The sequence below is a fragment of the Gossypium arboreum genome, chromosome 6 (genome assembly GCF_025698485.1).
Source record: "Gossypium arboreum isolate Shixiya-1 chromosome 6, ASM2569848v2, whole genome shotgun sequence".
Lineage (NCBI taxonomy): Eukaryota > Viridiplantae > Streptophyta > Magnoliopsida > Malvales > Malvaceae > Gossypium > Gossypium arboreum.
The window spans coordinates 142,876,283-142,889,617 of record NC_069075.1 but is presented as its reverse complement, the minus strand read 5'-3'; the positions used below and the strand labels follow the sequence as shown (position 1 = coordinate 142,889,617).

The window sequence follows — 13,335 nt, the reverse complement described above, 5'->3', positions numbered from 1 at the left end:
CATTTCAGGTGTATCCGAATCTATATCTTTATACACTAACAATAATATCGATATTAACTACATTAAGACTCAATCGAATAAATTTCAAAATAAATAATTACCATTTAAATTATTTGATTTTTTAATCAACTCAAACTTAGAATATTAATACAAGTCAACGACTCAAATAATTTGAAATTGCTTTTAGTTGTCATGTACATACAAAGACGGTATGGAAGCTGATTCTAGATGTTTGGACAACACTTCCACAAGAACTATTGGGAATTTAATAAAAAAAGTTTCAACCTATTAGGTTGACATGGATTTATTTCATGCTTATTAGAATATACCCCATTCCTTGCCCATACTTTGCCCATACCTTTCCCATACCTACCCATACCTTGGAAAGGTCAAAGTTATGGGCACCAAATATTTATTTAGTGTTGGGCATGGGATAATAGCAATTTTTGGTCCCTAAGTGAATAGGGACTTTGCAAGGTGGCCCTTGAACCTCAACTATAAATAGGCCAACCATTACTCATTCTAATCATCCCACATTTGCCATTCTCTACTTAAGGCATTGTTCTCTCTCCCTATTTGTAAAGTTTCACTTGTGTTTTGGAGTGAAATATATTTGATAGTGCCCGAGGACGTAAGCAAGATTTGCTGAACCTCGTTAAAATTCTGGTGTTCTTTACTATTTATTGTTCATATTTTGTGAGTGTGATTGTAGTGATTTATTGTGCTATTAAATTACGATAGAGGGATATTCTAGCTAGGAAAGACTTGGTACTTAAGTGATCCTCGTGATCCACCTCTCTTTCCTGGGAATTGAACTTAGTGTGATTTTTTAGTCCAATAATTTTACTCTTTCACAAGCTTCTGAACAACAATTGGTATCAGAGCCAGATTCGTACTTGGGGAATACGACCGTTTATAGTACTATTCACGTATACAGTACTATTCACGTATACGGTACTATTTACATATACGGTACTGTTTACGTATACAGTAGTTGGGATTGAGGAGAAAAATGGCAGCAGCATCGTCATCAGCAAGAACTACTGTGACAAATGCAAAATTTGAAGTAGAGAAATTTGACGGTACCAATAATTTTGATATGTGGCAATGTGAGATCCTGGATGTCTTATGTCAGCAAGAGCTAGATATAGCCCTTGAAGAAAAGCCTGACAAGATGGATGACAAGGAGTGGGCCAAGATCAATAGACAGGCGTGTGGTACAATCCGCCTATGTTTGGCCAAAGAGTAGAAGTACTCTGTCATGAGGGAGACATCAGCGAAGAAGCTATGGGATACACTGGAAGAAAAGTTTTTAACGAAAAGTCTTGAAAATAGGCTTTATATGAAAAATAAACTTTATCGATTCACGTATGCACCCTGTATATCGATGAATGACCATGTAAACTCATTCAATAAAATTTTAGCAGACTTGCTAAATTTGGATGAGAAATTTGAAGATGAAGACAAGGCATTATTGTTGTTGAATTCCCTTCCTGATGAATATGATCATCTTACCACCACATTACTTCATGGGAAGGACACGATCACATTTGATGCAGTCTGTAGTGCGTTGTATAGATCTGAGACTCGAAAGAAAGATAAAAAAGATCACAGAGATGCAATTACAGAAGTTTTAACAGTAAGAGGTCGTTCACACAGCAGCAAATCTAGTAGAAGGGGAAAGTCTAAAGGGAGACCCGCCAAAGATGAATGTTCCTTTTGCCGTGAAAAAGGGCATTGAAAAAAGAATTGTCCTAAGCTACAAAAGGGCAAGGCTATTTCTAATGCATGTGTAGCGGAGCATGATGAAGAGTCAGACTTTAGCTTGGTTGGCATGGCAATGGCATGTCAAACGGATGAGTGGATTTTAGATTCAGGATGTACTTACCATATGTGTCCTAATAAGGACTAGTTTTCTAGTCTTAAAGAGCTAGAAGGTGGAATTGTTCTTATAGGCAGTGATAGTGCTTGTAAGACAATGGGAATAGGTACAGTCCAATTGAAGAATCACGACGGCTCAATCCAAGTCTTGACAGATGTTCGCTATGTACCTAGCCTGAAGAAAAATCTCATCTCATTAGGGGCCCTAGAATCTAAAGGGCTCACAATCACTTTGAGAGATAGATTACTAAAAGTAGTAGCTGGGCAACTGACGGTGATGAAAGGCACAAGAAGAAATAACTTGTACTTTTTAAATGAAAGTACAGGTATTAGATCAACATCAACAGTTTCTACAAAAGATGTAGATTCAGAGGCTACCAGATTATGGCATATGTGATTAGGACATGCTGGTGAAAAAGCTTTGCAGACATTGGCGAAGCAAGGCTTGTTGAAAGGTGCAAATTCTTGCAAAATGAAATTCTGTGAACATTGTGTTCTGGGCAAGCAGAAGAGGGTAAAATTTGGTCCAGCAATTCATAATACGAAAGAAATTCTGGACTACATTCACAGTGATGTGTGGGGACCTACCAAAGTGGCTTCTTTGGGAGGTATGCACTATTTTGTTACTTTTGTTGATGATTATTCAAGAAAAGTATGGGTGTATCTAATGAAAAGAAAAAGTGAAGTTTTGGATGCATTTTTGAAATGGAAGAAGATGGTGGAGACTCAGACTGGTCGAAAGGTCAAACGACTTCGATTAGATAATGGTACTGAGTACAAAAACGATCCATTTCTACAAGTATGCCAAGATGAGGGCATTATGCGACACTTCACTGTTTGGGATACACCACAGCAGAATGGGGTGGCAGAACGCATGAATCGAACTATACTGGAGAAAGTTCGATGTATGTTGTCCAATGCTGGATTGGGCAAGAAATTTTGGGCTGAAGCAGTTATATATGCGTGCCATCTAATTAACCGTTTGCCATCAGCTGCAATAAATGGAAAAACTCCTATGGAGATGTGGATTGGTAAATCTGCTACTGATTATGATTCTTTACATGTATTTGGTTCCACTGCATATTATCATGTAAAAGAATCTAAGTTAGACCCAAGAGCAAAAAAAGCATTATTCTTGGGTATAACTGATGGAGTAAAAGGATACCGTCTCTGGTGTCCTGATACAAGAAAGATGGTTTTTAGTAGAGATGTGACTTTTGATGAATCAACCATGTTAAAGAACAAGGATTCACAAAAGGATAACAAAACCAGTAGTACTTTGCAGCAGGTGGAGCTTGAAAAGGTTAACGATGATCCAGCTAATATTGGAGGGACAAATGATGAAGAGGTTCCTACCCAAGAACCTCTACAGCAACAAGATTCAATTGCATATAGGAGGCCAAGAAGAGAGATTCGTAAGCCTGCTCGCTTTGATGATATAGTGGCCTATGCACTTCCAATTGCAGATGATGATGTTTCTTCTACTTACACAGAAGCAATAAGTAACCCTGATGGTGTAAAGTGGAAGCAAGCAATGAATGAAGAAATGCAGTCTCTTCATAAAACTAGGACCTGAGAGTTGGTGACACTGCCCAAGGGAAAGAAGGCAATTGGATGCAAATGGGTATATGCAAAGAAGGAAGGATTTCCTGGTAAAAATAAAATTCGATATAAGGCTAGATTGGTAGCAAAGGGTTACCTCAGAAAGAAGGAATAGACTACAATGAAGTGTTTTCTCCAGTTGTGAAGCATTCGTCTATTCGGATTTTGCTAGCCTTGGTTGCGCAATATGATCTTGAACTAGTTCAGCTTGATGTAAAGACCGCGTTTTTACACGGTGATTTAGAAGAGGAAATCTATACGACTCAGCCAGATGGATTCAAGGTTGCTGGAAAAGAAAATTGGGTTTGCAAACTGACAAAGTCGCTTTATGAATTGAAGCAATCTCCGAGGCAGTGGTACAAGTGATTTGATCAGTTCATGAAAGGGCAAAGGTATACAAGAAGTAAATTTGATCATTGCGTGTATTTTCAAAAGCCACAAGAAGGAACTTTCATATACTTGCTCTTATATGTTGATGATATGCTAATAGCATCTAAGAGCAAAGTTGAGATTGAAAGATTGAAGACTCAACTCAATCTCGAGTTTGAGATGAAAGATCTAGGAGAAGCTAAAAGGATTCTCGGCATGGAAATATGGAGAGATAGAGCTCATGATAGAGTTAGCTTGACTCAGAAGCAGTATTTGAAAAAGGTACTACAGCAGTTTGGCATGAACGAGCATACAAAACCTGTAAGTACCCCGCTGGCTTCTCATTTCAAGCTTTCTGCACAACTATCTCCTTCGACGAATACGGAACGAGAATATATGTTGCAAGTTCCGTATTCTAATGCAGTGGGTAGCTTAATGTATGCAATGGTGTGTACAAGACCCGACATTTCACAGGCAGTTAGTATAGTGAGCAGGTATATGCATAATCCTGGAAAAGGACATTGGCAAGCTGTGAAATGGATTCTACGGTATATTCAGAAGACCGTAGATGTTGGATTACTGTTCAAATAGGATAATACACTTGGTAAAGGTGTTATTGGGTATGTTGATTCTGACTATGCCGGTGATTTGGACAAGCGAAAATCAACCACCGGTTATGTGTTTACACTTGCTGGAGGACCAATAAGTTGGAAGTCTACATTACAGTCTACAGTTGCGTTGTCAACCATAGAAGCCGAGTACATGGCTGTAACAGAGGCTGTAAAGGAGGCTATTTGGTTACAAGGTATGGCTAAAACCTTGGGGTTGGTTCAAGAGAATATTAACGTGTATTGTGATAGTCAAAGTGCTATTCATTTAGCAAAGAATCAAGTCTATCATGCACGTACAAAGCATATCGACGTACGATTCTATTTTGTGCGGGAAATTATTGAAGAAGGGAAAATTTGTCTTCAGAAGATCAAGACTGCAGATAATCCCGCAGATATGATGACCAAGGTAGTAACAGCAACCAAGTTCGAACATTGTTTGAACTTGATCAATATCCTGCAAGTTTAACAGTTGAAGAAGGCACTATCAAGTATTGTTGTCAAAGGCAGAAAGAATTGTGTGAAGATAAGATTATCCTAATCAAATCTTCAAGGTGGAGATTATTAGAATATACCCCATTCCTTGCCCATACCTTGCCCATACCTTTCCCATACCTACCCATACCTTAGAATGGTCAAAGTTATGGGCACCAAATATTTATTTAGTGTTAGGCATGGGATAATAGCAATTTTTGGTCCCTAAGTGAATAGGGACTTTGCAAGGTGGCCCTTGAACCTCAACTATAAATAGGCCAACCATTACTATTCTAATCATCCCACATTTGCCATTCTCTACTTAAGGCATTGTTCTCTCTCCCTATTTGTAAAGTTTCACTTGTGTTTTGGAGTGAAATATATTTGATAGTGCCCGAGGACGTAAGCAAGATTTGCTGAACCTCGTTAAAATTCTGGTGTTCTTTACTATTTATTGTTCATATTTTGTGAGTGTGATTGTAGTGATTTATTGTGCTATTAAATTACGATAGATGGATATTCTGGCTAGGAAAGACTTGGTACTTAAGTGATCCTCGTGATCCACCTCTCTTTCCTGGGAATTGAACTTAGTGTGATTTTTTAGTCCAATAATTTTACTCTTTCACACGCTTCCGCATAACAATGCTAAAAAAAGAGAGGATATTTTTAAGAAAAATTCAGGTTAAAGAATAATTAATGTGAAATATTTGGATCAATAAATTATAGAGTAATTAAATTATATCAAATTAAATAATAATAATTAAATGATAAAGGGATCAATAATTGTTGTTTGGAGTAATAAAACAAATTGTATTTTTTTTAAAAAAAACCACATTCAAATTTTAAATTAAAATAATAGCTATAAATTAAAAAAGTTTAATCTCTATAAATCATTTTTTATTTCTAAAAAACCCCAAAATTTTACTTGAAATAGTCGTGGAGGATGAGGAAAGAATGTCAATATTAAAAGTACCCTGGCTCTACCTTTGTCAGCAAATTTATTGAAAATCAAGGTTCACTTGGGACAACGTTGAGAACACGTCTTTGGGGTATTGGGTTGTAGAGTTTATTAAATGTGACATTTGGTTCTTCTTTTTCATGATATTTTGTTTGTGGGTGATAATGATGTGAAAAAATATCATGATTTGCCAAGATATGGATGGAAATCCCTTACATTATTGTTCTATTTATTATAATTTTTTTCTCTTTCATTGTCTTAATAAACATTTCATTAATTACAAATTCTGATTTAGGGAGAAAAAGTAAAGTTTTAACATTCTTAAGAGTGGAAGAGATAAAAAGGAATAGTCAGGTAGACAAGATAAGGCAATCTGATTGAAATGTTGTAGCTTTTGTCAGCACCACAAGTTATTGGAACATCCCTCAGGTTTTTATTTTTAATTTTCTAATAACTTTCGGTATGAACAGTTGACGAGAGTCAATTAATACTCATAAAAGATCTAAATTAACAGATGTAAAAACAACACTAATTTGTTTCATAGTTAACTTTTTTTAATGACGAAGTGTTGGAATGCTATGAAGAGGTATGTGAGGAAAAAATCGATACAGGCTATAAAAAGCAAATGAGAATTATGATCATTGATGGTCATTACTTTAATATTTGGTTAGGATGTATGGTAAAATTTTTATAAAGATTATTATAGTAAAAGTTGAATTATATGTTAATTTTTATTCAAAAATAGATTAATTAATTTTATATGTTAGATCAAAGAATTAATTAATTATTTTATTAAAATTTAATCCATTTTTATTATTAAAACTTCATCCATATATATCAATTTTATTTTTGTAAACTCAGTTGATTTAAGCGGACTATGAATGTTGTGGCTTAAGAACCTCCTTCTTTGGTGTTCCTTTAGAAGTCTTACTTGAACTAAAACTCTTTCGATTTAATTAATTAAAAATTTCATATGAAGATTAAACTCATATATATTTTTCTCAATAAATACAAAGTGCTAGTTGAAATTATCAAGTATCAACCATTAAGTGTTTTCACGGTAAAAATTTAGTGGTTTTAATATTTGAGTATTTTTTTTATTCAAATAAATTATATATTTTTTTGTTGAGTTGAGATTTTAGATTAGAAGCAATTATAAGTGTAATCATTTAGCAATTATAATTTGAATTTAGAAGTTAAAAATTGTGGTTTGGCTTCACCATAGGTTTGTGCAAGGTTCTTCCAAGGGAGTCTTATTCTTATCCTGTGTTTGATTATTTAAGTTTGAGTCCACTTTCTAAGCAATCAAAAGTTTAAAAATAATAAAAAAAATTAATTGGTTGAAAGCTTAAAGACATCATATTTCGACTTTTTTTTTAGGCCTTTTACAATTTAGACTATCCCCTCGAGACATTTTACGACTTTGATTATCTTCTTGAGACTCGATACACAAGTAATTATTTGATCAGATTTATTACTTTATAAATAACAATAAAATCCATTTTAGAGCTTTTTTTTAAATTTATTGCCCAACCCTAACAACTTTTCTAGAATTTCTAATAAATTGACGTTGTAAATAAACTATTTTATCAATTTGTAACTAAACTTTCATTCGGGAAGGGCCTAATAAGAGAGTTTAACTTTATAATTGTAGAGATGAGGCTGCAATGAGTGTGAGGTTGAGCTCAAAACAATCTAACACTTTTAACTCATATCAAAGCTAGACACTAAAACAATTTAGTGAAAATCTTGTTAATTTATGAGACATGAAAAGAAGCTTGATTTCTTAGCCACTTATGCTTGATAGTTTGAATTATGCTTATTAAAAGGCACCTATGACAACCTTTGACAAGGAGTGGAAGTCATTTTATCAAGTGAGGAACCATCTACTAAAGAAATTAATAGAGTTCAAACCATCAAACCTTAAACCACTTAGAGATAGGGGTGATGCCAACAATTCTTTTCCATAGGGATTATGTTGGGTGCAGCGGTAAGGTACATTGCATTCTCAAGGGGATATGTAGGTTCAAACGTTGAAGTCAACATTGTTGGGAGGCGCAGTCATGAACTATAAACATGGACTGTAAAACCTAACATGGAGAATACAAAGAAAAATATAATTTCACTATTATATTAGCTTATAATTTTACAATTAGAACTAAAACAAATTTTATTATTTTTGAGATGAAATTATAATTCTACCATTATCAACTTATAAATTTATAGGTTTTGGGGATCTAAAATAGAATTTCCAATTTTAGGGGCCTACCGGCTCCCTTCAGCCAATTACAAATCAAAAGTCTTGAATGTCATCTTTAATGGAGTAGATCTTCATTCATAAGCATCTCCAAGTGTGTTTCTTCTCATAAAGCTCGGAAAATTCTCAAAACAATACAGGAAGGCACTACTATGGTTAAGTAGTCCAAGCTCTAGATGTTAAGAACCATGTTTGAAAATTTGAGACTATTAGAAAAAATAAACAATTTTAAATTTTTATGCTAAGTTGTATGACATTTCTAACCAATTTTTTTCTCTCGACAATAGATATTCTAATGCAAAGCTAATTTGTAAAGTCTTGAGATTTCTCAAAAAATCCTCCTTCAAAGTGATTGTCATTAAAAAGGTTAATAACATCAACACTATAAAGATAAATGAATTGATTGAATCTCTTCAAACATTTGAAATGAGCTTGAAGGAAACTTGAAAGGACAAGATGAAATCATAGAAAAATATAGAAGTTGCTTCTTTGGGTGCCACACTATAAGGATAAACTAATGTTGAAATTGCTTCTTTGGTTTTAAAAATATTTTTATTTTAATAATTTATTTAATTAAATCGATGATTCAAAAATATTAACAAAATCGTTAGTATCTACAAAATTATTTTTATTTAAAAATTTCACGAAATTCAAAACTTACCTCCCCAGCTAAAAGACATCAACATTCCTATCATTACAATGTGTATTATTTTAAATTCCCATCATTACAATTAATACATATAAACGTTAAAGTTAAAGGGTAATTACATCATTAAGGTTAAGTTTTTATTTTAGTCATTTAATTAAAAAATTATAATTTAGTCACTAAACTAATTAATAGTTTTTATTTAAGTCATTGAGCTATTAAAATTGATAATATATGGCTTTTTATATTTGCACTGCCTGTACTAATCGAAAATTTTTTTCCCCTTCTCTTCTACAATTAAGTTTTTTTTTATGGATTAACTTTAGATGTTACGAATTTATGAACCAAAATTCTAACAGTTTTTTTCTTTGATCTTCGAAATTGACCGTCAGGTCAACTTAGATATAAAGTATATTATTCTATTCATCAATGGGTACTAATCTACCGTATTGATCGTTGACTCATCGCTTAGAGCTTATTGTCAGAACTTTTATATAAAAAAAATTTAATAATTTAGTAACTTAAATAAAAATTTTAAATAGTCAATGACTTAAATAAAAATTTTAATAATTTTATAACTTTTTTAATTAAATAACTAAAACTAAAATTTATTCATAATTTAATAACTAATGGTATAATTTATTCAAAATTAAAATAAATGACTGTTAAAATTTAACTTTTATAAATAGTAAAACCAACATCGATAGTATTTTAAATCGAAAAAAGAAGTCATGTTTTGTTCATTTGGTAGGTCATCATAGCCAAAAACTGCCATATCAGAAACAAACACACATTATGACAAAACCCACGCTTTCTCGAGTTCTGGAGTTCAACATAGACACGTGGTTGGCTTTCCTACAGTTTCTCCACATACCTTTCATGTCCTTTCAATTGAATCCACTACATATAAATTTATATACATTTATTCATAAAAAGACACACTCTAAAAGGAAACCAATCACTTTACCTACCATTACCACACTTCTTTTTTCTTACATAACATATCTGTTCCATTCGGTAGTAGGTTGAAGAAGAAATGGCCCTTCTTACAGCTTCAGACACTTTCGTTCTTTATTTCCTATGTTTCATGTTGTGTTCATTTGGTATCAGCAATGGTGGAATAACTGGTAACTTTGTAAGAAAAAAGTATTCACCTGATATGCCCCTTGACAGTGATGTTTTCCAGGTTCCTTCTGGTTACAATGCACCCCAACAGGTATGTTTGGTTTCTTCTTCAAAATCCCAAATTTTTGTTATTTTTTCAGACGTTGCATATCTCTCTTTTTTTTCTATAGGTGCATATTACACAAGGGGATATGGATGGTAGTGGAGTGATCATCTCATGGATAACCCCTGATGAACCTGGTTCCAACATGGTTTACTATTGGCCTGAAAATAGTAACCATAAGAACAAAGCTGAAGGGATTTTTGTGAGATACAAGTTCTTCAATTACACCTCTGGTTATATTCATCACTGCACCATCAACAACTTAGAGGTATAATTTTCTTTGATTTTTGTTTCATTATAGGCCAAAATTGGGTAAAAATACTATACAGGCATTGATTGAATTAGATTGTATTTTCCTTTTATTCAAAAATAGATCAAACAGCAAATTAGTTATTTTATTAAAATTTTATACATTTCTATTATAAAAACTTGTCCATGTATATTAGCAAGAGATAAGTTAATTTATCTAAATTTTTAAGTAGAACGGACAAAATACAATTTAAATCCTATTACAATGACTATATTTTTATCTGGTTTTTTTTTTTTTAACAATTGCAGTATAATACCAAATACATATATGAGATTGGAAGAGGGGATTCCATTAGACAATTCTGGTTTGTAACACCACCAAGAATTGGTCCTGATGTTCCTTATACATTTGGTCTAATAGGTATTTTGATTATTATAATGCTGGTTTTTGTCTCGTTTCATTATGCTTCGTTTTATGTTTGGTTTGGTTTTTGAAAACAGGGGATCTTGGTCAAACACATGATTCAAATGTTACACTCACGCATTACGAATCGAATCCGAAAAAAGGGCAAACAGTGTTGTATGTAGGGGATCTATCATACTCAAACGATTACCCGTTCCACGATAATTCCCGGTGGGATACATGGGGACGATTAGTCGAGAGGAACGCTGCGTATCAACCTTGGATTTGGACTGCCGGGAATCACGAACTCGATTTCGCTCCGGAAATCGTATGCCATTCAAACACTAACTTGTTTACATACAATTGTCCTAATGGTCTAACGGCCATCGTTGTCTTGTAGGAAGAAACTACGCCATTTAAACCATATACACATCGATACTACGTACCGTATGAATCATCACGTAGTACGTCCCCGTTATGGTATTCGATCAAGAGAGCTTCGGCTTATACCATTGTCTTGTCTTCTTATTCAGCATATGGTAAGGCTAAAACTTGACCTATGAATGTATGTGTTTCTGTATTAGAAGTAAGATTGCATTTCGTTCTCTCTACTTAAAAAATGTGTAAATTAATCTTCGTGTGTTAAATCAAAGAGCAAATTGGTCTTTTCTATTAAAAATTTCATCTATTTTTACTATTAAAAACTAATTTGGCTGGCGGAATAAAATAACCGAACATGCCAGGTGTACTTTATACTGACATAGAGGGACTAATTTACCCAATTTTTTAGTAGAGACAAAATGCAATATGATTTTTAGGGACCTGTATAATACTTTTATCGTGTTTTACCCTACTGATATATATATAACTTTGATTTTAATAGGAAAATCGACTCCTCAATACAAATGGCTAAAGAATGAGTTACCAAAGGTGAATAGAAGTGAGACACCATGGTTGATTGTTCTTATGCATTGCCCGATTTATAACAGTAATTCGCATCATTACATGGAAGGTGAAACCATGAGAGTCGTATACGAGTCATGGTTTGTAAAGTACAAGGTTGACGTTGTGTTTTCCGGTCATGTTCATGCCTATGAACGATCGGTAAGTACAAAACCCAAATTTGCAAAAGCAAAAGTTATGATGGATAATAACTCGTAAACTCACATTGCAGAAGCGGATATCCAACATTGCATACAATATATTGAATGGAAAGTGTACTCCTGTTCATGACCTGTTTGCACCGGTTTACATAACAATCGGAGACGGTGGAAATCATGATGGACCGGCTTTAGGGTAATGGTTATTATATTTGGATTTTGTTGATATATTATCCGAGATCATCTCGGAACATAACTAATGAGCATTCCTTGGTTTAAAACAGCATGGTGGAACCACAGCCGAACTTCTCAGCTTATAGGGAGGCGAGTTTCGGTCATGGTATATTCGATATCAAGAACCGGACACATGCTTATTTCGGTTGGCATCGTAATCAAGACGGATATGCTGTTGAAGCTGATTCTTTATGGTTTCATAATAGATATTGGAATCCTTATGGGAAATCATTTGTAGCTTCATATTGATCAATCAATGTGATTAAAACCAGATAGCTTTAACCTAGTGTTTAATTATCTTCATTGCTCCGATTGCAGACTTCGAGTTTTAAGAACCGTAATTACCCGGGATTTCTTTCGGTTTTTCCTCTTTAAAATGAAAAGGGGGGCAACCTGGGATATCTTTCGGTTTTTACTCTTTTCAATGAAAATGGCATCAACCGTCCTACAAAACCAAGTTTGATGTTCCGTTGGGGCACACGATGACCAAAGTACTCGATCGAGTTACCTTTACATGTTCCTAGTTTAAGCATTGTAGATCTCCAAAATAATTTAATTGTCAAATTTATGTATCAAAATAGATTAAAAATTTTCAAATACTAAAATGATTCCAATCCGTTTAAGAGCTAAAAATTATATTATCCTTTTTCAATTTTTATAACTTCAAATTAAAGTCATTTAAAGTTGTTTTGATGATGGTTCAAATGAATTTAGGTTCAAATTAAAAGTAATCAAATTTTTTATTTTTATAATCAAAATGATCTGAATGATAAATTTAATATGCTCCAAATTTGAAATTCCATCTTAGGAATGCTTATGGGACAATAAATGGAGCCAAAGATAAGAACTCTAAATTCACCTTTGTACATTGATGAAAACAGCTTTCTTACGTGTAATGCTGCAATTAATCAGCTAATAACACACTAACAAGTCTCCATTTTCCATCTGTAATAGCAGTCAACTTGGAGGAATTGACATAAAAAAAATGATTAAATAGTCAAGCTCCTGCCAAAGTTCTACACTAAAAACTAGCTAGTACACAAGCACATCAAACGACAATCCACTCCAAGCTTAAGAACACAATCAAAATTGCAGTAACATTAACAATAAAACATTTCTAAAAGGCTAGCTTATGTGCAAACTTACCATGTTAACATCAATATTTCATTCAAGACTCTAACGACTGATGCTAAAATAACAAGCTGAGTTGAGTAAAAAAAATTTGCAGCTTTCTTACCATGGCTCATGCTGGGTAAAAGTACCATGTAGATTCCTGTATTAAGAGTCAGCTTGCATTTTGCTCCATTTACTAAAAACATGGGCAAA

General features: G+C 33.5%; 1 protein-coding gene across 1 annotated transcript; it reads left to right on the top strand.

Moving 5' to 3' along the window:
• Nucleotides 1-9,705: 9,705 nt before the first annotated feature.
• On the top strand, nt 9,706-12,462 carry LOC108456708 (purple acid phosphatase-like). Its single transcript, XM_017755315.2, has 8 exons — nt 9,706-10,011; nt 10,091-10,291; nt 10,582-10,693; nt 10,774-11,003; nt 11,076-11,214; nt 11,559-11,779; nt 11,850-11,971; nt 12,060-12,462. Exons 1-8 carry the CDS (start codon nt 9,832-9,834, stop codon nt 12,256-12,258), a joined length of 1,404 nt encoding a protein of 467 aa, XP_017610804.1. The 5' UTR covers nt 9,706-9,831; the 3' UTR covers nt 12,259-12,462.
• Nucleotides 12,463-13,335: the final 873 nt, after the last annotated feature.

Excerpts from the sequence above, each read along its gene's own strand:
- LOC108456708 (XM_017755315.2), top strand. The coding sequence starts at position 9,832 with ATGGCCCTTCTTACAGCTTCAGACACTTTCGTTCTTTATTTCCTATGT. Across the intron at positions 11,215-11,558 it reads GTCTTCTTATTCAGCATATG|GAAAATCGACTCCTCAATAC; the intron begins GTAAGGCTAAAA and ends TGATTTTAATAG. Across the intron at positions 11,780-11,849 it reads TTCATGCCTATGAACGATCG|AAGCGGATATCCAACATTGC; the intron begins GTAAGTACAAAA and ends CTCACATTGCAG.